Consider the following 26548-nt stretch of genomic DNA (forward strand, 5'->3'; position numbering starts at 1 on the left):
TTTGCGACTGGGAAGGGGCTGCTTGTTTGTGTAGTTGAGAGCCGAGCGAGCGGCCTAAAACGAGGCGCAAACACTTGCCCGCTAATAATCACGCACTCACCACCGTACCCGCAAATTGTAACAATGTTGCGAGGCGCTAAGGCAGACTGGGGAGAGGCTAAAAGGCCTCGCGAGGTTCGACGATCCCAGCTTGTTTTGGCGGTTGGCTGTAACTGTGGATGTTGAAGGGGCTCACGGGCGCCCTTTGTCTTAGTTTGTGCCCATTGGCGCCTCGCATGTAGTTCACCAATGCTCTTTGCTGGTGAGGCTTCGCTTTGTGGGATGTAAGATACTGTACTTCACCCACAATGCTTTGGACACTGATTCATTGTTTTAGTTTGGCTTTTAACACGGCGTTCCCACCCCCAATACGATAGTTTACGACTCCACGCCTTGTGTTGATCTTGGCGGCCCGCGTTATCAGACTCCTACACTTCCATCCGGTTCCCAGGGGCTTTGAAGCACCGCCCAGCGGCATTGGTTTGTCTCAGGATCGAAGTTTGACGACCATATCCACTCCGCGTAACTCAACGCCACCCACGAATTCGCAATTCATTCCAGAACATTCCGCGCGAAAAATACTGTGGAAAATAAAACAGGCAGCCATTTAAACTTGCTTTGTGTGCGGGAAAAGGCACTTTAGCCTCAACGGTTCATGGACGCTCGGGCTCAGGATCTGAAGGGCCCCCCTGCCGAGTACCCTTAACTCCATATTATTAGCCTTGCGTGGCTATTGCTTCCATTTTGTGCCCTCCACGAGTGGCTCGCGAGGCGTCGTAATAGTTTTCACCCTCACGCTGTATTGTTTCCGCGCCACTGATTCTTCCAAGCGGGACCCAAACAGCTTCGAAATTGAAAATTGTGGCCGGCGCATGGGCTCGAAAATTACAATTGCGTTCTTCCGTAACGCTATTGAAATATCGGAAGGGAATTGTTGTATGTCAGAGTGACAATGGCTGGCTTATCTAAACCCTGTGGTTTGTACCCCCTTTGTAAGTCAAATCCACCGTATACTGGGACGGGAAATTCAACTGTTGAGTAAAGAGAGTTTTGTCATCGAAATATTACTTCAAATACAGCTTGCAAACGTAGACAGAAAGACCAACTCAGACAATTCTCAAATAAAAACCACCAAGCCGTGAAAAAAGGTTGCTTTATTGCTTTTTTGGCCGCTCGGTTTGAGTCAATGCCACCCTGCTAGTAACGATTTGATCCCAGATGGTTACAGATTAGTCATACCTAGACAATAGGTCCTCGCTTTGAAACGATTGCCTCATATGTTAGTGATGAAATCAGGAACGCGTCGTCCACCGAAAGACTCCAGTTACAAGAACTCACTTTTGTTCTGGGCGTTTACCAACAGAGCGTACCCCATGCGTAATTTTATCCCAATGAATTTTGTAAATTTAACGTGGACCTTTTCAACTTAGCTGTTTGCATTCCCGGTAGCTTCCCGGATCTGTTTCGACCACCAAACAGCTGTGCGTGGCCCCGGGCAAAGAAATACACTGGCATCTCCGTTTCATGGCAATTTGCAAGCTGTTTGCGGACAATTTTGACTCGTGATGTTCGAAATTGATTTTTTGCGTGCGATGGCATCTCTCTTTTTCCATGCTTCCACACTGGTAGATAAAAACGGCAAAATTTGTTTCGTTCGTCTGGAGCCAAAGGACTCAGTTAACCAATAGAGAATTTTGTCACAAGATTAAGGTGAAACTGTGATTATTGACAAAGGCAATTATTTCTGCACTCAAATTATTGTAATCACAAGCGTGAGATATTTGGTTGAACCAGCAACCGGTTAACATCACGGTGTAATGTTTCCAAATCACAAAACTTACAACTTTATGTCGACAGTCCAAAGGCATGCGTCACAAAATCGGATCGCTATATGGAGGCAGCTGACCGGCATTCCGTCGGCGATTATCGCGATGCGGGCGATTTTCGTTGGTCTTTGCTTCGCCGAAAGGACATCACGTGGCCTGTGACGTGGGGCGGGACAATGTCCGGACAATCGCGATCCTGCTTCGTTTTGTAAACGCGCGCATTCCGAGGCTTTGAGCGGGATGAGTGGTGTACACAGCGGCCTGTCTTCTTGCTTGTCGTGCCGTGGTTGTTGACAGTGTGTCGTTTTACATTTACTCTGTCTTTTCATCCCAGACTGCGCCCCGGCGAATCCCCGACAATGGGGGTATTTTTGTAAAGAATGTGATATATTCATTGCATGGCTTTATTTATTCGTGTCGTTGCGCGTGTAACTTATATAAGGATTTTAAATAATAATCAATTCGAGACATGTTTCCTCGCACGAAATCCACACGTATCCAGTAATTTAAAGGTCGCCCCCAAGCGATCGCGCAAATTTCCCGCTTATAAACGTGATTCGGTCGTGACGGCGCTCCGGTTATGTTTTTACTTTTCGACACGACTGGTGGCCAATCTTAGCTCTCTCTGTGCATAATATTTGGACACAAATCGGCTTCAAGTGCCTTTGACGAAACGCATTGTAAGCGAAATGTTGGATTTACTCGTTTTGCTTTTCCAGGTATCAAACCGTATTTTTCATACATCTGCTATCAGGTTGTTTGAGAAAACGTTGAAGTTTCTTGTGGCCGTTTGATCCAAACCGTCCCGTTCATCGGTGACAGAAACCTTCCCCTTTTATGTAGGTGGGTTGTTGACGGACAGACGTCTTGAGCGGATCTTGTTGGTTTAGGATCAGGGTGTTAGTGATTTTGTGTCATGCGGTGAATATTTATCGTTCCTGCAAAGATCCAATGGCGTTTTTTCGGACAGGAGGCGTTGACATTCGCCTTCCGTTATGTGGGATTCCTTAACATAACAACAAATAGTTGGAAGATCAACTTAATTTCTGCTCGGCCAATTGTGAGCAGGAATGAAGGTAGTATAAACACAAACAAGCATTGAGTGAAAACCACTTGGGCTGTGAGTTAACTTGACAGTCGTACTGAGTGGTTTAATTTTGACCGAACTACGTGGTTTCTTTCGGCATTAGAATCCCTCTGTGTTTATGATACTTAACGCATAGCTCTGACAGTTAACAACGGCCCAAAAAATTGTCAGCCGTTATTTAGCTGTCGTCGGGATATCAATATAGGCATGCATTCGAGAGCTCAAATTACCCCCTGTCCTTATACAAGTTCACGAAAGTGTTTTCTTAGTCCCGTGCCAATCGTGTTGTTTTTCAGGCCGAAGCGCGATCTTTGACCTTGACCTCCGACCCCGAGGCATTGTCCGTCAACGCACGGGCTTGGTAATCTCGCAAACGATCTAAACGCGCGAGCGTCCCGGTCCGCTCGGCCGGTGTTTTCCAGTCTCGCGGCCTGGTTTAAGCTCAGGAAATTGGGCGGCCGTGGTCAGTTGCATCGCCCGCGCCTCTGGCAAGCAGGCGTCGTTGTCTGTTGTGTTCTCCACTCACCGCCCGAAATGCGGTTTAGCATAGCACCGGGGATTATCACGCCACGTAATGTAAGCGTGATGTCACTGTCCCTGGGCAGTTATTGCTTTGTGTTTCGACATGACCTCATCGGTCCCTGAGTGCTTTTCTATGATCGTTGAGTTGTCTGTTTCGACGATGAAATCGGCGCCCAAGTGGATTTTCTGCTGTGTTAGTTCAACATTTCTATGTCTCCAAGTGGTGCAGACCAACCGCTGACCATCACCCACATATTCACGCGATGTTTATTTTCCTTGCGTCGCTTGATAAGGTGCTGGGCTTTCTCCCGATTCAACGGAGGCGTAGCATAGCGAAATGGAGCTTTATGTTCAACGATATAGACCCTGCTTCCAACATAGAACTTTTCAGGACTTTGGTTTTGAACTCTCTTTGAATTGGCATTTAAAAAGAATGGGTTACGTTTTAGTGTTTGGTTGTGTAGCGTGTGACTGTGTTGTATTGAATCCCATAATCCATAAGCAATATATGTAAGTGGCGCGCTGTGAGATCCGAAGCGCTTTCATCGTTTGTCTTCGTTGTCGCAACGCCAGCAAGGTTCGACAATCTGCCATCGGCTGTCAACCCCAAACCTGACTCGGTGCAAAAGGAACCAAATTAGTGGTTTGCATTTCAAAGCGTCCGGGCGTCACTTTCGTGCAAGCTGCAGAGGAAGCGAGCGGTGTCCGGTGTCGCGTTGCCCCATTTAGCGCCCTTGCTGGGTTCCTGCGCACGAACCTGAGGTGCGGGGGTCAAGTTGGCGCACAAGTCGCACTGTTTTTGTGTGTGGTACATTTTGCATGTTGTTGCATGGAGTTTACTACATTGCCCTTAGGATCACAAGCGAACACGGTAGAGTGGTTTTCTTTGAAGTTTTTGTAGTACAGAAATAAACGATACAGACGTTTCGATTCTTAGACTCCGCGTTCTTGGACTTCAGAGCACTTTTAGATATTTTTTTACATGTCTACATAATACATTACATTGTTTTGCGTATGTAATGTTGTCAAACCGCCGGGCAAACACCGTTGCGTGGCGAATATCGCAGTCACATTCCTACACAAAAATCCTCTTACGACGTAACGTCGCGACGTTTTTGCAGTTATTAGCATCAAATAATCTGCTTCGCTTTTAGCGAAGTCACCACCGCAATTCCGAATACCAACCGGGTGTGAAAAGTTACCGGAGTCATTCAATTACGCAATCCACGGCCACACTCTGCTAAGCCGATTTCTTCTCTCCGGCGATATCTCCGCAAGTCGGTGTGGCGGCAAAGCCCCTGTCGCAACCTCTGGTCGCCATTGTTGAAAGTCCGTACCTCCGAGAAGTTGTGCTTTTTGTTGTTTATTGTTTAAATACTTGGCACTCACAAGTTTGGGCCCACGCGAAAATGTACATATTTACATGCGTCATATCCAACAAACCTCATTATCCTGACGGAGGAGTTGGTTGGGAAGGCCATCCGATAATCAATCATAATGCGAAAAATCAGAATATTGTGAAAATGCTTTGTGAGGAACCTGTGTTTTGTATAAATTACTTTTGTGGATAATACACATATATTTATACATGACCCCTTAGCAGTGTCACAAAACTGGTCTATCTAGTATGCGAGCCAAATCTCCGCGTACAAGGGCATATTAACCTCGCATTCCGTACGAAGTCCGATTAGTAGCCGCAATTCGGAACCCGAATATGTAATTGCCCACGAAACCATTCAATATTCGACCAGCAAAGTGTCCGAACATCATGTCGGCGCGTATCCAAATGAGTGCGAGACCCTTTGGTCAAGATTGGCGCGCCGCGAATTTGATCCCGGTAATGGGCCACTCATTTCGCTTTGTGACAAAGCCTCGTATTTTGGAAAGTTACGAATTATTTGACCTCCCGAGGGCTTCGATTATTCTTCGGTCGCCTATCCGCAATATTGAATTGTCGTTGTTTGAATGTAACCCAACACGGCGTTGAGGTGCTGTTTTGCGGTGGTCGTGACCGTCAGTCGGTTCTTTCCTGATCCAAACGTGTCATGATGTCAGCCACCCATCTCTGTTTACGCGTGGACGCATTGAAATCTGAAATCCATTAAATTGACATGACAAGCGACGATTTTCCTCGCGCTATTCCGTAATTGGGTCCTTTGGGCATTGCCCAAAGAGAAGATTAAATGCCTTGGTGTATGCGCTTCGTTGCGATTTTACAGTGGAAATGTAATACAAACGTATCACCGCTTTAATGTATGACTCCTTCTTTTGTCAATGTACTACATGTTCTTGTCCACGTACCATTGCCGTTTGTAGATTTGACAAATCTCAACGTTAGATATATGTCTCTGAAACCTGTCAATGCTAGCCAAACTATGTCGCAGAATGAAACGTAGTCATAACATCCTAATCATCCTTATTTCAAAGAACCTTATAGCCAATACCGAAACAAAACGTGTCTGTCGCACCATGTACTAAACGCTTTATACTTCGAAATCACGGACCAAGTTATGAACCTTGCTTAATTTTTCAGGTGCGAGCCTCCGATCCTGATTCGAGCGACTCCACGATATCCATCGCATACTCGCTCGTGATTGGTTCATCACCTGAAGCCCCGCCTGGCCCCTTCGAGGTGAAAGTTGACAGTGGTCGGATATGTTTGACCGCGCCCCTCGACAGGGAAAACGTGGACCGATACACACTTGATGTTCAGGCCACGGAAGAGGTAGCGACATGAACAACTTTGTGTTGTTAATAACTTTAAATATTTACTTTGGAGCTGTTTAGTTTTAATAAACATGTTGAAACCTTTTTATAAGTTTAAAATAGACCTGGAATACAATAGTAGTTTTAAATTGCTCGGACGAAATACTTTCTAATAGATATGCACCAAAGTTGCGTTTTGTAATCTTAAATAAACCGAGAAGTTGGTTGGGCAGAACCAACCATTATTTTTTATATATTTTTAATAACAACAAAATACTCAGCCGTCTGCTTTCATGGCAGGGTGGACAATGGGACCGCGCGCGAGTCCACGTCACCGTCAGTGACGTAAACGACCACGCGCCAGTCTTTCACCCGGTGACGTACGAAGTGAACGTGGACCGGAGTGTGGCCGAGGTGGGAACTCCGATCACCCTGCTGACCGCAACTGACCAGGATGACCCCGAGGGCTCTGGGTTCGGCCGAGTCACCTTTAATATTATGACTGGCGACGAAAACGACTTTTTTGACCTCAACGCTTTGACAGGTTTGTGTGGGGTTTCGTCTGGCGAGTCCGTGTCGTTTCCAGCTGTTAACCTTTGTCATTCTTCGGGCCGACCTTTAAGGCATCGTGTCGCTAATATTACTTTAGGGCCGTGTCTCGGTGCGGGCACATTTGCTTGGCCCTGTGGGATACGGCAGTTGTGCCCTGTTGTTGCGTGTTTGGATTGGTGACGTCGCAAACGCTAAACAGACAGCAATATTGTTAATTCAATTTTAAAGCTGCTTGAGCCTATTTGCCATATTCGCGTGTGTCAACATGTCATAATTTTCAAAGTATGTCTTTTGGAATGACTTTTTTCTATTGCATTCAATTTAAACCAGTTTTTACGTTTAAATTCTCTCAAAGAAAAACATTCGCCAGGTTTAGTTCAACGTTTCTTCTTTAACTTTATCAGTCATTTGCATGAAAATGACACGTTCTAATTTGCAGGTCAGCTCACCGTTGGAAAACCCCTCCACGATATACCAGTTGGTGCAATCTACAACCTTGAGATTGGGGCCGTCGACGGAGGGTCGGTGGGCGCTGAGGAAAACGCGACGGTGACCGTCAGCGTGGCGGACGGCGGCGCCACCGGTGGCCCTACTTTCACATCGTCGCTGTACACATTTGACGTCACAGAGGGCATGACGCAATCCATGATTATAGGGCGCGTTTCAACCACTGGGGAAGGTATGAGTTTAAACTTGCTGCATGCTTTCAAAAAGAATTTTTGTTTTAAATGTTTTTGTAGTAAAAGTAAGCTTGAATTTATTTAGTTGTTGCAATGTAATGTGTTTGGGAATATGTGTGTCATGCAAGTTTTCGTGATAAAGCTCCCTATTTAAAATTTCACAGGTTGCGGTGGCATAAGTCTATAGTCACATCGTTATCGTTATAATCACAATCCAATTGCACAGATAGCAAACCCCGCTGTGTCGCAGAAATTACGCAACGTCCATAAATTTCCCAATATTGTCGGTAATGCAGAAAACAATTGACCACAAAATTGCCTGTCCCAGTCGCTAAACAAATAAATCCAAACGTTTACCTTATGATTCACACCCGCAAACAATGCTCACAACGGCGCGCCTACCAATCTGTTTACATCTATTCAAACAACAAGATATCGGGACTGTACTGTCCATTCCGAGCCCGATCGCCAGTAGCGATAACGCTATAAGTGGAACGTGGCGTTGGACGATTTTGAGCCGAGATCGTGTCTCCCATTTTTTCGGACGTCCCCGAATGTGACACCTGTACTCGTGACATTATTTTCCCCAAATTGCTGTTCGTTTGGTTGAGATTGCGTTTGTGGGATTTAAACGTTTCGTGGCGTCGATTGTGTTGTTTCAACGTTTATCTGATTACTTCTGGGGCAAAGATGTTAATATACTTTGACTGGAACTGGGTTTGACATTAGCGTACATACCCTGCCTGGTGTCTTTGTCGTATTTACCATGCTCTGTATCAGTGGCAGTCGTTAAAAGGGTTTCAGTTTGTACGATAGTAAGTGTTTTAGAACCTTTGACCAGTTAGCCCATTGTCATAAAAAACTGTAGTATTTTTTCTATTACCGGCCCCTTAATGCGGCTGTTTGCCACCAAAAGTAACCGGCGCTGCAAAATCTGTGTAATGTTTTTTTTCAGGCGGAGAAACTGTCACTTACTCTCTACGTAAAGACCCGCCTTTCACAACTTGGTTTTCCGTTGACGCCGAAAGCGGGGAATTGACCGTATCGTCCGACGTCGATCGCGAAATACTTTCTACAACACGATTTCAGGTATGCTGTGAAGGCATTACCTCAATTTTCTTCACTTGAACAAACTTACCACATTTGCATTGATTTGTCACCACATTTGGCGTGCAACTGAATTACATATCGAAGAAAGTTCCATTACAATCAAACTTAGAACAACCCACTTCTGTGGATTTGGACATCAGGAGTACTTTGTACAAGTCATATCCATAAATCCACAAGACGCTTGCATTTTCTGACGCAGGCTTGATTACCAAACAGTGTCACCATAAATTCTCAACCCGTTTCCGGGCAACGCAGAACTCATTACTTTGTTTTCTCCAGGTGGTGGCGGCTGCGGGTACTCCCCCAATTTATGGATTTAGTGCAGTGGAAATCAACATCCGGGACATTAACGACAACAAGCCGTTGTTCGATGGTCCCTCCGTGGCCCCAGTGGCGCTTCCTTACACCTTGGCCACCGGTTCCACCGTGAGAGTGGTTCGAGCCTCGGACCCCGACGAGGGACAAAATGGCACGGTATGTTGCATTTGTTTCGAACTATTGCCAAGAACGTAGAGGTGGATTAATCAGTGTTAGTCGTTTGAGGCTATGAAGATTTTTGTGAGTTTAAGAATGGATATTTTGCGAACTGTATTTTTTCTGAGATTTGAGTAATTTGCTGTGGCCATACCTGAACTGACCGGGTGATTTATTTTCATACTTTAACTGGCACAAGCGAAGTAAAATATTACGATTTCATTAGCAGATTGTCGGTAACATCGATTTGCAACCAAGATCACAACACACTATTTTGTATTGGTAGCAAAGACATTTACTTGAATTTCATCCCTGTACGTGTATACAGTCGGTTCAATCCGAAGTATAACCCTAATGTTGTGCCAAAGGTTACAACTGCAACCGTGTGGTTTCTGGTCAACATTCTTTCGAGAAAAATAACTTAAAAACAACTCAGCGTTACACCCATCAACGCGCGAACCGGTAATTAAACAATCCGTCTCCGCTCAAGGCAGGTTTGTTTGCCCGGAGCCCCATCAAAGCGCGCTTAGCGAGTGGAAATCCTCCGGGTAGGCATGAATAATGTTTGCCAATCCAATCACTTTTGGCTGATTGCTGTGCCCCAATACGTTGTCAATCGCTTGTTACGTGTGACTGGATTTGCACAAGGTGAGGTCGGGTTATCTTGTGGTACAGGCAGCCCACATGCTCTTTTGTTAAAACACATGCGAAGCCGTTAGGGAGCCCTGGCTGTTAAATTCTCAAGTAACACTCCCAGCTTATGTTTCTTTTCAAGCGCAAATCCACATAACGGTGTATGTCCTTGGCATATAACCCGTGCATCGTGTTATTTTTCGTTTAAAATGTGGGTACACCTGATTGTTGTTGGTTATATTGCAGGAGGAGTATTTGATCGCGTGTTTTTATGGCGTTAAAACAAGACACACGCAGTCCTGTGCCCTTCAATATCTCACCACTTCACCCAAAGTAACCTTGATGCTATTAGATTTAACGAGCAGGGCAAACATAGTGTTTCGTGCTGGCAACAGTTCGGCGGCCACTTCAAACAGCCCTAACTGGGTGATAAAAGGGTTCGGTCGTTTGCCTGATGGCGCGGTTTGTTCAACCGCTGTAGCTCGATCACTTATGTGTGTGTTTGTATGTTGGCCTGAAACATGGGGAGCTATCGTTAATTGCACGTGTAAATTCGAGGGCAAAATTTGTGTCGCACGCTTTGTGGTAAAAGTGAACTCAATGCTTTTTTTCAGATTATGTATTTAAAATTAATTGAGTGTAAAATCTAGTTGTTCGATATTAGGTCACGTCGGTGTGAAATTTGTGGTCATTGTAACCGAAATCACATATCGCACATGTAAAGAACAAATACAACTTGTGTAGGTGAGGTACAGAACCACCTCCCCCATGTTCGAGGTCAACGAAGAGTCGGGACGTATCACCCTGTCACGTGCCATGCCGCAGCAAAACGCCGAATACAGGTATAATTGTCGATAAATCCCCAGAAAAAAAGTTTCCAAAAACTGTATCCGTTTTTCCAGGGTTTTAATTGAAGCTTACGACCTCGGGCCGGATTCCAAGTCTTCGTTGGTCGAGTTGTTGGTGGTCGCACGACGTCCTAACGTTAACTGCCCGGTCTTTTCGTCCTCCGAGGTCACAGCTCGCCTGGAGGAGTCGTTTTCACGCTCTGTTGTGTATGTTTTGTTTGTTTGTTGTTTGGACTTGCGTCGCTACTATTGCTGCTTGCCTGCGGTTAGAGTTCGTACCATTGCAACCCAGAGGGCTTTGAGATGAAGAGGGCCAAATGTCGCTACAAGTTGCCTTTATTTTTAAAGGGATGTTTACGGCATTGCTATAGACCTTTTATTTACTTTAGTAGATCTTTGCAATATGGAAAATGTGACTATTTTTACCTGTTGTTCCACAATTGATAGCATACAGGTGCACAATGCTTACATCTTATATCACCTTGTTTACATTTAACTGTAATTGAACAGATTCACATCGGTCAGCGCGAACACTGCCAACTCGTCAGCGAGGGTAATTTACTCGATCGTGAGTTCCGTCGACTCAGTTCCCTTCTCCATTTACCCGAACGGGTCGCTGTATTTGAATCAGCCCCTGGATTATGAGACTAAAGCGAGTTACTCGATTCAGGTAAGCGAATCCACATAAGAAACCTTCGTTCGTTCTGTAATGAAGTTTGTTAAAAGTCATTTTCATTTGAAAAAGTAGTGGTTTACATCTTTTAGCTCTTGTTTTATTGGTTGTTCATAATGACTAAAAAAACAATGAAAAGTATGAGCAGTATAGCATATTCCGTACAGTACAGAAACCAGCAGAATAAGCTAGTTCCAGTATGGTTTCTGTGCATATATGTGTAGCGCTGGTGATAAAAAAAGCGCTTTCAAATGCAATGCGTTAAACCACGCTCTATCGCCGGCGCAAATTACACCGAAAACATCATAACACATATCGCGTTGCCATCAACACGCGTACTTACCCGTGTATGGCACTCGGAACTATCCTCTCCTTGACGAATTCGTGCCGTTTTTATAAACTTCTCGTGTCGCCAGTTCCGATGTGGGTGTGGGAATTTCACCCGTTGCCCTTTTGTGCTCCCCAATAAATGGGGATTATGATCAGTACGCGTGACACAAAGGTGTAAACGTGGATTTCGGTGGATAATGTGAAAGTTTTGCGTGTAGAGTTTGTTACACTGGTAATTTGACGGCCCGCTCTGTTATTTAAATTGATGATATGAGCTTAAGTGCTTCCTGTGGCATTTTAGTAATTTGCAAATGTGGCCGGTACCTTGCCTAGTGGGTGGAAATTTGCTTTTTTTCCCAAAGTCGTGGTGGCTTGATAGCTTAGTACAGGTATTGAAATAGACCATGGAATAGTTTTGGAGCCTTTCTTGCCAATCCCGAAATACCTTACCTTAAAAAACTCCTGGCCTGCGCGTGGGAGTGGGAAAAATGCAAAGTATGCCTAAATTTATGCCTTAATACCTTTAAATTTATCCGTTTCAACTCTATAAACATATAAAATATATAAACGTATAAAAAATTTTATAGGTCCTTGCACAAGGTTTTCCATTGCCTTCGACTACGACCACCTCCGATACTTCAGGCTTCTGTGTGACGTCAACCATCCTGAACGTGATGGTGCTTGACGTAAACGACAACCCACCGTTGTTTGCCAAGTCTGCCTACTACTTCAACGTCACAGAGGACGGTCCGCCAGGTGTGTGTAAGCCATAGTACAGTCTCAATATTCGTTGTCTTTAATGTTTTGACACGCCCGTGCCAACGACCTGGGTTTTAGATGCGCGGATTTTGTGGGCGACGATTGAGACCCGTTTTCTTCTTTGCAGATCAATTCGTGGGGAAGGTGGACGGGAGCGACGCCGACCAGGAGGGCAACCAAAGACTAAGCTACTCTTTGGCGGTACCCAACGTCATGTTCTACATCAACGCGGATCAAGGTTCGTTCCTTTGTGCGTTTTGTGTGAAGTCACAGTTCGCTGAAACACCGTGTTTTTCATTCTATCAGAGAATCTGAACACAAAAAATTTCCGTTACTATGCACAACACCGACCTTGTGGATATTTCAAATGAGAAATATGTTGTGACGTATAAATATGTCGCAAGGTGTGACCAGTTAGATTCCACCACTCGCCTTAGAAATACCCAGTACCTCCAAGCCACTACAAAGTCAGCCTTTCTGTCCCAGTCTGGCTCCCACGGACAGAGCGATCCACTTACGAGTATTGTGTGAGCGCCCACCCCCACCTGGCACTTACACCGCGCTGATTAGCCGTGCGCTTTGTCGGGCCGTGCGACGTTTTAGCGTTGAGGCCTTTGCGCTACCGTGCCTAATCACAAGCTCCTACAAGTAGCTCTTTGACCAAGCCCTTCCGGTTCGCGATACAACACAAAAACAAGAGGCGTAATTGCTCGTCTGACGATGCGCGTTAACATGTCTAACCACCAAGCGACTTTAACTGGACTTTGAGTTCGGTGGATTTAGACTTTGATGTGGATATGATAAAACACATGGGGTTAGGAGATTGACTTAAAAGCCATTTTCCGGTCAGCGAGGTCATCGAAGCCGATTCCGTCGAGACGCTCTGATCATTTTGATGCAAGTCCCCTGACGTTATGAGTTAGTTTTACAATTTGTCAATCAATGCTTGGGATACAATGTTTGTTTTTTTATGATTGCTTGTCAAGTATCGAAACTTTGTAATATCATAACAGCATTGTCAAAATTTAATTAAGAAAGCATACGGTTTACCAAAGAGCCTGATATTGTCATTCATTGATCACCCAATTCTTCAGCCATATGCCCACTGCAACCAACGTTGATGTTTGTTCTAAAACTAGCTGCAAACTGCGTGACGTTATCACATAATTCAGTTCATTGAAGGTTAGTTATACAGAGAACGTCACTTCCACGACATTTGTACTAATTGGTAAAGGTTCCAAGTGGTAATTACCCTGACTCAACAGGTACGATGTAATAAACGCGTCGGGATCAGCATCAAACAAACGCCCGCCTGTAGCCTTATTAAGCCACGTTGAGCAGTGCGTTGCCCTCTAGCATCTGTGATCTGCCAAGCCTTGTCAGTTTCTAATGCATCCGTCGGCACCCACAAGGCCTCCATCCATACAAACTCCGTACTCTGGTTGGCCTGTGTGACGCGCGAACACGTCGCTATTAATACCGATTTGTTTGATGTTCTTGCCGAGTAGCGCAACTTCCCAAACCCCTGGGAGCGCGTCACTGAACACTGGAGCCTTGACTACTTTCGCTGATTTAACCGCGTCTGTGTGGTTTTCGCGCTTCTCCGCTCACCTCATCGTGTGAATCGGGGGTGTTGATTCGTATCAAGTGGTTGTGATTGAAAGGCGTTTAAACCTACCCGTTGAAATCGGATATTTTTATTGCAATATAATCTAACTAATGAAGTACTTGTTGCTTGTCTTTTTAATGATGTAAAAAGTAAGCACGAAGGTTTGGCGAATGAAGGAAGGCGCTGACATTACAAAATGAAGTTGTACCCAACGGAAACTTGTCTCGATTTGTGAAGCAAATCACTGATAATAATAAAAAGAATATTTCAATGCTCTACGCTACATTTACTAAAGAAATCTTTTCATCAGGTTCAATCTACACAACTGGAGGACTGAATTTCGAACAAATTCAATCGGCATCTTTTATCGTCGAAGTCAGCGACGGCCAACATCTCGCTACCGCCACTGTCCACGTCATCGTGAATGACGTCAATGACAACTCCCCTCGCTTTGTGTTGGAAGGAGGCCAGCTTGCGGTGATACCTCGTGGGGCTCAGAAAGGTATGAAATGTTTTTTATCTCGGTTGCCAACAACTTTCATATGACACTGGTAGTTCTTGTGGAAACGTATGAAGTAGGTCGACATTTTTAGCATAAATATGTGGCCCATTTTACTCAAGTCAAGTTTTTTTCTCTTTATATTTTGGGAATAACATTTGGTGCTGCGCGAAATGTATTTGGTTTCAGAATTAAGTGTTCCTTCGGAATAGTTCAAAAATTGATTACAAGTTTTATGACACAGTTCTTTCAAAAATGTTACAACCAATTATTTTTTCAATGTTCTTATTTTCCCGACACCACGCCGCTTTAATCTAATAAACATCTTCTCTTTCTCATCAATCTCCGTCGGGTATTAATTAGCAACGCACGGAAACAACAAGACCCGGTCGTTTTGTTGGCATTACTTGGGCGCAACCCAGTGACTCCGCAGTAACTTCCCACGGCAATTACACAAAGTTGCCAAACCGTTGTTTAAGACATCAATATTTTGTAAAAAGCGCGAACAATTGAGTTACCCGACACCGAGACATCGTGCTTTGTGCATTTGATCAAGGCCCAAAAATTATTGTCAACATTCCCAATTGTTGACCGAGTCGGCAATACAAATGAAATAAATCGTCGGGTCACGATTTGAAATCGATGTTTCTTTTCCAAGCGACTTACTGCTCGACGCAATACACTTTAATGCGACTTCAATGGTCGATATCAACCCCGGCGCCCCGTTTTGATGTCACCGAGTTTCAATCCCATGTTGGTTTTCTGTAGGTTTATGGATTGCCGATGCGAAAGCCGTTGACGCCGACGCCGCTGACAACGCGGCTCTGACGTATTCTTTCGTGACTGATCAATCGCTGTTCGATGTGGACGGCGTTTCGGGCGCTTTGACCGTGCGAAGCGGTTTCTCGCAGGTGAGAAATGGGTTTTGTTTTTAACTTTTTGTCAATAAAGCCCTGTTCATTCTGTTTGTGGTTTGCCAACTCATGGATATAATTAAAACTTATTGGTATTGTTTCACTCAATAGGATGACGATGTTTTTGCACTTGAAAGCATTTTCTTCACTAGAATTTGGCATATAACAACTTTGAAAATTTTTGTGCTGTTTGAAAGACGTATTAGGGGCAATTTATGATAATGCACACATGACTCAAGACCTAAAAGTAGCTCATTCTGTTACAGGGCAATGTGGGCGTTTACACGATGGAGGTGAGGGCTGAAGATGGCGGCACTCCTAAAAGATCGTCCACCACCACCATCATGGTGCGAGTACGCGGGGACAACGACAACCCTGCGCAGTTCGACGCCAACACTTTCGTGTTTCAGCCCCCGGAGGCCACCGGTCCGGGACAAGTGCTTGGCAGGTAACCAAATTTGCCGTAACAGTACTCGGGTTAAGTAGAAGGAATGTCCAGTCATAGAACTTTGTGTTAATGCACAAAACCGATAGCCGCTTGCCCATGTTGTCATTTTGGCCTAAAAATGGCACTGTAGTGATGCCAATGCCACTTTTCGGAAGCATGGATTTAAAGGGCGACGCTTCTCTATAATGCCACTCATGTATATTCAAAACCGTTTCAATGGCCTTTGCTCGACAAGTAATCGATGCACTCGCCAGATCTAATTCCGCAGCAAACCGGATTGTTATTGAGCGCCTTATTGACCGCTCGCCTTTAATTCAGCCCGCGACCGCACCCAAAAGCTTTCGATGGTGGCATTTTGGCATACTTGCGCATCTTCGCACAGGCGAAATGCATTTTTGCTGCAACCGAGCGCGGTCAATTAGTCACTTGACCCCGAGGCCCGCATCTTCTGTCGCTTGAACCTGGCAGATTGAAACGTCACCTTTTCAAATCGACTCGTGTTTGTAAACAAAATCATGGCGACGAGTATGAATCACCAGTGTCACTTCTCTGCAGCTTTTCTTCGCCGTCTGGAAGACGACGCCGTGCGGCGACCTTTACCGCCACCTACCGGGTGGTAGACGGCAACGAGGAAGGTTCTTTCTACGTGGACCGCGACACTGGAGACGTCAGTTTGCTGCGGAGACTAAACTTCGAGAAAACTCCACAGTACGCTTTAACGGTGAGAAAAGTAATGGAAAATGTGACAATCGCTTACGTTTTGTGCCATAAGACGCGCAAGGTTATCTGGATTACCCAAGTATGGTCTGTAATGACCCAATATGCGCCAGTACTGTTTTCTGCCATCACGTCTTTACCAATTGTTATCACCAAAAAGTGGTAACTTTTTTTGGCAGAGGCATGACAAATCCTGACGTCTAAACTCGCTGGCAACACCAAACGTAATTGCTATCGACGAAACCCTGTTTTAAGGGGGCGTGGTCGAAAACATTCCAATTCTGTCGCATCGGCGTTTTGAAAGCCGCGAACCTAACCGCATTTTTTTTGCTTATAGGTCGAACGGAGGAACCCGGACGGTTCGGTTGCGACCCTGTCAGCCCAAATCAACGTGCGCGACGCCAATGACCACACTCCCACGTTCAGCAGAGGCAGATCAGTACTCAGTGTCGAGGAGAACACACCCGTTGGCTCAGAGGTATGCACACGGCCTTTAATTGCCACTTTTCCCGCAGACGCGGCCAGATTTAATAGGGCGTCGGGCGACAATCTTGCGGTCGTGTTTGCTTGTTTGCTGCTGTTTTAATTGCAACCTGCGTCTAAGTGTTTGCCAGTGCACGCTTCCTATGACGCCCTGGCCTTACGTTCTGTTTACAGGATGTAGGTGCCCCTTTTTGGAGTTCGTGTTTGATGACTTTGACGTTTAAGATAGTTTTTTTGAGTCGTCCCGCGGGTTCCACCCCGGGTCAGCGCCCGTTCTATTCTCAGGTCGAAAACCAGTTACGTAATGTTGACTCCCAGTCTGGCGCTGCAGACGAGCCCTTAATGGCGCGACCGCAGATCATATAAGTATGGCAACTGATTGAATATGTATTTCTGAATGACAGATCGCATTTGGAAGTCAGTCGTGATCCGTTTAGGGGTGACATTCGGGTTCAACATGCGTCACCATCAATTTAACTTAGGTTTTAATTACGTGCATTGCAAGAACCTCTTCATTTCCAAAAGTTGTCAGGCTTCGGGTTTTAAACTGTTATTTTCCTAATATCTTTCCACTTATAAAATTCCTCGTGTATAGGCTTAACATTGATTATCACTATTACGCACACCATATTTGTATGTTTCCGACAAAACCGAATGCGTTTAGATACACCGGTTCCGCGCCACCGATCTCGACGCTGGTGAGGACGGTCACGTGACATACTCGCTGGTCAGCCAAAGTCCAGTGGACGCATTTTCTGTGGATTCAGAATCAGGCGCGTTGACGGTCGAGCAAGAACTCGATCGCGAGAAAATCTCGGAATACGTGGTTGTGGTGAACGTAAGTCGGTTGAAAGCTGCATGTTTATGGTGTAGGCAAAGTCCTGATATCGAATACCAAGCAAATAACCTTAAGTTCCTCAACCGTTCGAGTGTATTTGATTTCCAACTTTAAAAGTAATGTTTTTTTCCGTGACATGTTTTGAATGTAAACGTGCATGTTGCAAAACTACTGCCTCTTGACCGCAAGCCATTTGGCCAACAATTTGCGTTATTCCAACAAAACATTTGGCTATACCTTCCAATCAACGTTAAGGCCACGGATCGCTCACCGACCGCGCCGCGATCATCCACCGCCGCAGCTGTGATCTTACTTACTGACGTCAACGACAATGCACCCGAGTTCATCACCAGGGACAGCACCTTTGTAATGGAAGATGAACCCGTCGGTTATCCCTTACTGTGGGTCGCCGCCGATGACCCCGACCTGGGATCAAATGGCCGCGTCACTTACGCTCTGACGTCAGTTAAAAGCGACGCTACGGGGATTTCACCGTACGAGGAAATGGAGTTGTTTTACATGGATGCGACTAATGGTAAGAATTGCTGTTTTGATTTTTTCTAAATCGAAGTCCTTCTGTCCTCCAACATGTAGAAATTAGTTCGGTTTGATTTTGTTTGTAATATTAAGTGCGTTTTTCTCATGGAATTGTAATTGTCATCAATGGTGTTTTAAGGCATCGTCACACTAACTCAGCAGCTGGATTATGAACGCGCAACCCTGTATGTCCTCAACATTTCCGCAACGGACGGAGCGACCCACAATCAGAAGACCACCTATCAGGTATTAAAAACTCTGCGCCAGAACCTAACATAAGGTGTAACTTATGTTACTTGATTCTCTTAATTTCAGGAGGTGCAGATTCACGTCATGGACGTAAACGACGTTGCTCCGAGGTTCGAGTTTGCCGCTTATGAGACGGAAGTGACGGAGGAACAGGACGGCGGCGTCATCGTTGCCAAGGTGACCGCCGTCGACCGAGATACAGGTAACGAAGTTTTAAATTTTGTCCCTATCACATTGTACCTAAATGCAGAAACATTTTTTACTTATAACGCAATAAATTACCAATTACATTTCGTATTGGTTTGATGTAAAGTTACACCGGCATTATTATGCACCTTAACAGGAGCTTCGGGGCAACTTACATACCAGCTGCAATCAACCACTGACGGTTCAGCCTTTGCGATCGACCCTGATAGCGGAGTTATCACCACAACGCGTAAGATCGACCGCGAAGTGAAGGATCTCTATCAACTGACAGGTTAATCCTTTTACTATTTCGGCCCTAAAAGCGCAGTGCATATTACGTAATGGGGATCAATTGAACAGCTCCTGTTGGCTGAATGCTCAAAACTTAAAGAAGATGGATATGTGGTTTTCTGTAAATCCGTTTATCTTTAATACGATTAATAAGGTAGACTGGTTACATGTTTTGAATGTTGTGCTAATAATATGTATATGCCAAACCACAAATCAATTCTACTCGGTTTGACGTATTCATTGCCCGAAAATCTTCCAATATTCAATACGTTTAAAACTACCACAACAATCACCAACATTGCATTGAGATCAAATCTCCTTTGCAGTTTACGTGAAAGACAGTGGGTTTCCGGCGCTTTACGATTGGTGCACAGTCGAAGTTACGGTGCGTGACGTCAACAACAACCCGCCCATTTTCGTGCCGCTTGATGACAGTGTGGAGCCCCCAATCCTAGGCACTATCGATATTTCGGAATTTACAGACTCACCGACGCTTGTCTACACCGCGTTGGCCTCAGACGCCGATATCGGAAACAACGGCAAAATCGAGTATTCAATATCAGGTAGGATTTTGCTGTGAGAACTTGGCACACGACGATTGCTTGTTGGCAGTCGAAGTTTTCTGTGAACTTTTTATGTATTGAATTGTAAGCGTTGGCAGCGTCGACGCAGCAATACAGATTAATGGAATTTAAATTGTCCAGGTAATCCCCCAGAACCTAATTTGAACAAAGTAACTATACCTGAAAAGGCGTGTATGGGTACAAGACCTTATCCGTTCTATTGCGTGAACTGTTGCCAGTTTACCAATAAGAATACCTACCTTTGTCCCAATCAACTTAAACTTTCACTTTGATTTTTAGATGGCAACATCGGAAGGGACTTTCATATGAACGCAACCACGGGCGAGCTGTGGACAAGCAGGAGACTCGACCGAGAGACGACCGCCTCATACCGGTTGACACTGGTCGCCACTGACCTGGGGCTTCCCTATGCTCTCAACACCTCCGCCATCCTGGAGGTTAACGTGCTCGATTTTAACGATAACGACCCGCGCTTCGTCGAGAGTTCGTACGCCGCAAATGTATCTGAAGGGATGACAGCGTAAGATAATAGTCCTTGTAGTGTACGAATTATACTGTAAAAAATAATGCAGATGCAAACTTAGGTTGGCAATTTACAATTTTTTCTGCCCATAGAAGTAGAGCTACAAATTACAGTATGGAATAGTCGTAATCTAATTTTATATAACCAGGGTTTTAATTCTCAGTATAAAAGGACTGACCCACATTGTTATTAACATTGTCATGTTTTAAAAACGTTTCGGCAAAAACTTACGCCATCATCAGTTTAAATGACGCGGTTGGTGTAACTCCATCATTATAAGGAGCTGATCTGACCGACGTCACAAATAAGGCTCGCGCGGGCGGTGACGTCATTTTGTTATCGGCCACACACCACTAGAGGCGGAAAATGCGCAGTAAGCGACGCAAAACGCAATAATACACAAAAAACGGCAAAAACGCAAAAAAACACATTATACATTAAATAAAAATAGTGGTGCAGAAGTAGCGAGCCTTATCTGTGACGTCGGTCAGGCCAGCTCCTTATAATGATGGAGTTACACCAACCGCGTCATTCAAACTGATAATGGCGTAAGATTCTGCCGAAACGTTTTTAAAACATCGCAATGTTAATAACAGTATGGGCCAGTCTTTTTATACTCAGAATTATGAAGAAATTCGTGATTTGTGTTCCAGGGTTTTAAATTATTATCATTAAAACAATAAAAAAACAGTTTAACACATCTTTTTTTGTTTACATTTTCACTTTGCGTAATTTAACCGCAATGTAGAGCTTACCCTATTGAGGAAACACAGTTACTTTATACTGAGTACTTCACCTTGCCAAGCTAACCAACCCATTTTCTTTTTCGCAGAGGACAGTACGTGACCACTGTCCGAGCCACAGACGCCGATTTGGACTTGAACGGTCTTGTGAGTTACTACTTTGGCGGCCGGTCAACGTTTGGACTTTTCATGATCGACCAAGTTACCGGCGTCATCACCACCACTGCTCCTCTTGACGCCGAACGGGCCCCACGTCACGAGCTGACTGTGGTCGCTGTTGATTCGGCCCTTTACTTGCCCAGAAGGAGTTACGTCACCGTTACTGTGTATGGTAAGTCGGGAAAGATAATTTGTGCAGCCGTTTCTGTATTCGTAAAGATACCAATGGTGTTTGGCCGCTAGATGGGAAAACTTGTTGTGGTTTAGTTCCCTCTGTGTCGTCTACTCATAGGGTATTTTTTTCCCTCACTGACTTTGTGAACAACTACATAGTCCGAAGTTTGGCAATTGGGAACAACGAAATTTAAAGCAATTCTTTTGCCAACCCAGTTTATCATTTATGTTGGTCTGAGCAATTTATTTTTTTTTTCCAATTAAAGGGGCATTTCTCTCACAGCAATACATATCTTGGTAATTATTAGCTAGTAAGTTGTATTTTTGTGTTAACAGTGCTTGACATCAATGACAACGATCCAGTTTTCGCAAAGAACTTTATCGAACAAAACGTTTCAAGCTCCGAGTCCCCCACTATGCTTGTTGCGATGGTTCAAGCCACCGACGCCGACATGGGGAAAAACGGACAAGTCACCTACAGGTAATAAATGACGTTATATTTATATATAAATGGATTTGCGAATGGATTTGCGCTTCCCACTGTTATTGATTCATATATACGCGTTTACGCTACAAGTCGACTGGAACGTGATTGGCAGCCGATGCATGAGTAGTTTTGAGGGAAACCTTTCGTGATATCTGAAATGAAACCCAGCAAGAAGATATCGCCTGAAATTTGTGCTTGCAGCTAAGCACGAAAAACGATTTTTAGCTAAATTCAAGTGGAGTCAAGAGTTGTGTAATTTTTTTAGGATTTTCAGCACTTGAAAACAAAAAAATGCAGACAGGTGACTTGATCATGGAAGTCAAGAGCGTGGGCGGACAATCCGGCATTTGCAAAGCTTTAATAGGATTTTCACCCAGCGTAAAACACCAAACTAAGCCTCGAACGTTGGTTTAGTCTCAGTACCCAGCATCATCTGACTGTAACCTGGCAATTAACAGCCGAAAAATCCCAAAGGCCGAAACGGGCTTACGTGCGGAAACGAGCTCAAGCGTTGAACAACATGTAATTATTATAATGAGGCAACGAGCCATAAGTGTAACAAGCAAAACAAACGGGGAACGAATACAGGGTTGCGAGGGTTTGGGTTTTTCCATTCATGAAAACCCGGGTGGTCCAAATGTTGTTATTGTTTAATAGTTGGTTAAAGGTGGGCAGACGGCGTCTGTAGGTGCTGTGAGGATACGAGCGGTACTTAATGTGCTATTTTAGTGCCTGAGTGTAATGGAGCCGAAGCAGAGACAGGACAAGAGTTTGTGTCTGGCTTTCAGGTCTGAACTTATTTGGAAGAAACCCAATTTCGCCTTATTAATGATGCGATTACCAATCTCACCTTCTTCAAACCAACACAAAGTCCTATATTAGGCTTTTTTTACCAACCACCTTTCAATGCTAACAGGTTGCGAAGAATCACCAACAAAACTCTGAGTCTGTCTTTTTTAGTTTCGCCAACGACTCCAACAGCGAAAACGTCTTCGCAATAGCTCCATCTAGCGGCGCAATTACGATGGCCCGATCCTTCCCAACTCCCCATCAACCAAAGTACGATCTGCGAGTGATTGCAACGGACGGAGGCGACCAACCTCGACAAGCGGTAGCCGTAGTCGTCATAAAAGTTGGTGAGTCGTCCTTCCGTATTTAGTGGTGCTGTTGGAGATTTGCTTGGTCAACATTTTTGTTGTAATTACTCGGCGTTCCAAGTTTTTTTGTTGTTTTGCAGTTGATGTTCCGGTCGGTAAGGTGTTAACGTTTGAATATCCAGCCTACGACGTTGATTTGTCGGAAGCAGTTCAGAACGGACATGTTGTGAAGCGGGTAAGTAATGACACGCGGAGAACGCGCTTCACCGACGTAAAACCTCAGTACATGAAAACCTGCATATAGCAAATGTACACGGCGTATAAGTTTAGTTAATATTTTTAAATCCCCATTAAACCAATCATTGATTTAAAAATGAATTGCCTTTGCTGAATAACAAATATGCGGGATTGTTAGGATGGTATTGCAAGTTTGAAGCAACAGTGGGTTTATACCTAATTGCTATTTGTGTTAAGGTTCAAGTCTCCAAAGTGGACGGTTGCACCGTTAAATACAGTCTCCCTTCAAGTCACTCGGGGGCGTTCGTAATATCCAACGATGGTGAAATTACAGTTGAAAACAACGTGCTCTTGGATTACGAAACGCGTCCTCAGTAAGCAGATAAATATTACCCTTTATACCCGTATCTTAACTACAAAGTATTAAATGTATGTTGCTCGTGTTCCAGCATAAACTTGATTGCAAAAGCAGTCTGTGGTGGTGTGTATGCCTACGCGACCATCTCCATTGAGTTGTTGGACGAAAACGACAACATACCCGTGTTTACGTTGCGAAAGTATGAGACTGGGGTGTACGAGGACATGGAAATTGGAATACACATCGCTTTAGAGGTAATTAGTCGCGGCTGTATATGTGTTTCAACCAAAAAAGTAACTCGTGAATTCCTGAGGTTAAAATAAAGTGTCATATGTGTAAAAAAAAATGGTTCTTAAATGTAAAAAACACTAAGATGACTCTTTCTGTGACTGTAGCTACGCGCTGACTTTTTTAGATTTAAAAAATGGTTATTGCGTGTTTATACGTTTTTTTGCAATTGACCTGGTTCACCAGTATTTTCAACACCCATGTTTTTAAAGGATTTTTGTAACAACGTTTGTCGTATGTAGGTGAAAGCGAACGACGCGGACAGCGGGGACAACGGCGTTGTTCGTTACTCGCTTGGGTCCCAGGAAGCCTTTAAAATAGATGCGGTCACCGGTTATCTGCGTACTGCCACCAGACTCGATCGCGAGGTAAGATGCCAAATATGTTGTTTGCGTTGCACCGTTAGCCGATTTGGGCTGTAGCCTTATTGGTTGTTGATCGGTTCGAGTTAAAATCTCTCAAAGCCGACTTTGTGGTTTTCATCAAAGGCGTTCTTATTTGGCCTCAAGGTGTTACTGAACATGTCGTATGTACGCGTTGTGGGTTCCGCATTTTAAGGACGTTTTCTACAAATGTTCAGATACAAAGTTATTTCTTTAGGAAGTTAAACTACACTGTCCTAGTTAGACTAGCAGTCTTTCGCCACAAAAAGAACACATGGATCTATTTGGTTGGACAAACAAACCATGTAAATGTTTATAATGACAGAAAATTATCTATTGCAAAAACTATGTCTTTGTTCATGTTGAAATAGGTCGATTATAGACAACAGATTTTCAAATGACTAAGGCGATGTTTTTACAAAAAAATGTGCTTGGTGACCACATACTACCAAGATAGCGACACACTAAATAACTATGCTTTCAACAGACGACGAGCCGTTATACACTGACTGTATACGCACACGACTTTGGCGCCAATCGCCTTACAGGCAGCAGCCTCATCCTCATTGATGTAAAAGACCAAAATGACCACGCACCATCGATTGCTGTGCCACGGGAGGACAAAGTGGTGTCCGAGGACACTCCAGTTGGAACCCTCATCGCTACCGTGAGGGCCAACGACGTCGACTTGGGGCCGACACCCAACGTGACCTTCAGCGAAGACGGAAACCCCGGGGGGTTGTTCAGTTTAAACAGGTGCAGATTTCAAAATGGTTGAAGGAATAGAATTTGCAGTAACTTAGCCAAAAATTATCAGAAGTTGCTGCCTTTGGAATTCAAAGAAAGCTTATAGAAGTATTTTTGAATAAAAAGACGTTTTGCTATGTTAAACTAAGTTCACCACAATTCCTATATTTCGTACAGCATCAGCGGTCAGTTGTTGCTCGCCAAACCGCTAGACTACGAAACAGCAAGCAGCATCACTCTCCACTTCAAATCATCTGATGGCAAGTACGAGGTCTCGGCGTCTTACAAGGTCATCGTCACTGACGTCAACGACAACGCGCCTACTTTTAATAAAATCTTGTATCAGGTAAACCCCTTCGATTTTGTTTTATTTTTACTCCTGTTATTTGGGTATGGAATTAAATATTTTCGCGCAAAAAGGGACTGAATGTGGATATCTATCTTGCATCGTTTCGCTGCTTTTCATCCAGATTTTTAAATCCCTACTTCAAAACTTCCATTGCTATTTTTACCCACATTGCGATGAAATGCTGTGCTATATAAATCGTTAATCCCAACGCTATGTACAATCCACTTCGTAAAAACTTTTATCTATCGGGTCCTACCCGTCTACACTGCATTGAGAATATTCTGAAAGACGACCCCAACAGAACTTGGCACGTTAAATATGTATGTGTACGCAGAAAAGTGGCTCATCCAGCTTGGCTGCAATGCCTTGGCTGCGAAGCCTGTGAACCATATGTATGTGTATATGCGTTTTCTTTACCTGTTATATATCTGTTTGACGAACGCAGGCGTCAGTAAAAGAATTGTCGCCCACCGGTACAAAGGTTGTGAGAGTGAGAGCGAGGGATCGAGACTCAGGTGAGAACGGTCGGGTTACGTACGGACTTGTGGGCGCTATTCCCAACACCACGCTATTCACCGTCGACCCAGAAACAGGTCAGTACCAGTACCTTGGACCAATACCTTGTGATAACTTAAGCACATATAAAAAATATATTTTTGAAATGTTTTTTGTAAAATGATCTCTTTTTATACTTTAATGCATAATTTATAGTAAATTATCTTTTTATCGTCATTTTTATATTAAAGTTTAAAACGTTTGAAAAAATTAGTAGTGGCAGATTACTCTTCAATCTGACAATCCCATGCAGCATATTTGACTAATGCCTTGCTGCAGGTTGGATAAAAACGACGAGATCCGAACCACGTGGGCATCAATCCTCCGTTTTCACACTAAAAGTGGCTGCTTACGACCACGGAGAAAAACCTCTCAACCAGTCGGTGTCCGTTACAATACAGGTACGCTCATGGGATATACATATAGGGTATTTCCCTTGAAGGAAACTTTCACAAACGTTTTTGTCCTTTTTTACGAACAGTTACCGGAACATGAATTATTTGTAGTTAATACATGACATTATATTCTCAAGGTCGTCGACATAAACGACAATGCTCCGATATTTCGGCAAAACATCTACAGAGGAACAGTAATGGAGTCTGCACCTCCCGGCACCCCGGTTCTCAACGTTACTTCCTCCGATGCCGACTTCATAGAAGGGAATCGCAACGTTTCCTACAAGTAAAAAATAACCCTAAGTTTTCGGCCAACTGTTCTTCATTCCTACCTCAGACCATACAACAGATTATTTTTTTTTTTGGGGGGGGATCTTTAGGAACATTATTGACCTGGGTTTTAGCCTTTTTGGGACGTGTTTTTACTGTTTTAACAGATACTGGCGATGCTTTTATAGC

The 26548-nt window shown here is 44.2% G+C and overlaps 1 protein-coding gene across 2 annotated transcripts in view; it reads left to right on the forward strand.

Moving 5' to 3' along the window:
* The window catches only part of LOC145911643 (protocadherin-16-like), a 45768-nt gene that overhangs the window by 12489 nt on the left and 6731 nt on the right, over positions 1–26548 (forward strand). For both annotated transcript variants that reach the window (XM_082999049.1, XM_082999050.1), the window contains exons 8-41: positions 6008–6199; positions 6481–6724; positions 7172–7411; positions 8368–8501; positions 8802–8996; positions 10374–10471; positions 10532–10684; positions 10988–11147; positions 12068–12236; positions 12367–12477; positions 14159–14350; positions 15116–15258; positions 15528–15709; positions 16265–16430; positions 16764–16904; positions 17574–17747; positions 18003–18282; positions 18424–18530; positions 18600–18735; positions 18877–19011; positions 19337–19573; positions 19874–20114; positions 20950–21191; positions 21530–21674; positions 22641–22816; positions 22918–23012; positions 23252–23388; positions 23464–23626; positions 23903–24028; positions 24531–24799; positions 24968–25136; positions 25585–25732; positions 25974–26095; positions 26227–26375. In XM_082999049.1, the coding sequence (XP_082855175.1) occupies positions 6008–6199; positions 6481–6724; positions 7172–7411; positions 8368–8501; positions 8802–8996; positions 10374–10471; positions 10532–10684; positions 10988–11147; positions 12068–12236; positions 12367–12477; positions 14159–14350; positions 15116–15258; positions 15528–15709; positions 16265–16430; positions 16764–16904; positions 17574–17747; positions 18003–18282; positions 18424–18530; positions 18600–18735; positions 18877–19011; positions 19337–19573; positions 19874–20114; positions 20950–21191; positions 21530–21674; positions 22641–22816; positions 22918–23012; positions 23252–23388; positions 23464–23626; positions 23903–24028; positions 24531–24799; positions 24968–25136; positions 25585–25732; positions 25974–26095; positions 26227–26375 (5771 nt within the window). The remainder of the gene's footprint in view (positions 1–6007; positions 6200–6480; positions 6725–7171; positions 7412–8367; positions 8502–8801; positions 8997–10373; positions 10472–10531; positions 10685–10987; positions 11148–12067; positions 12237–12366; positions 12478–14158; positions 14351–15115; positions 15259–15527; positions 15710–16264; positions 16431–16763; positions 16905–17573; positions 17748–18002; positions 18283–18423; positions 18531–18599; positions 18736–18876; positions 19012–19336; positions 19574–19873; positions 20115–20949; positions 21192–21529; positions 21675–22640; positions 22817–22917; positions 23013–23251; positions 23389–23463; positions 23627–23902; positions 24029–24530; positions 24800–24967; positions 25137–25584; positions 25733–25973; positions 26096–26226; positions 26376–26548) is intronic.

The sequence above is a fragment of the Ascidia mentula genome, chromosome 8 (genome assembly GCF_947561715.1).
Source record: "Ascidia mentula chromosome 8, kaAscMent1.1, whole genome shotgun sequence".
NCBI lineage: Eukaryota > Metazoa > Chordata > Ascidiacea > Phlebobranchia > Ascidiidae > Ascidia > Ascidia mentula.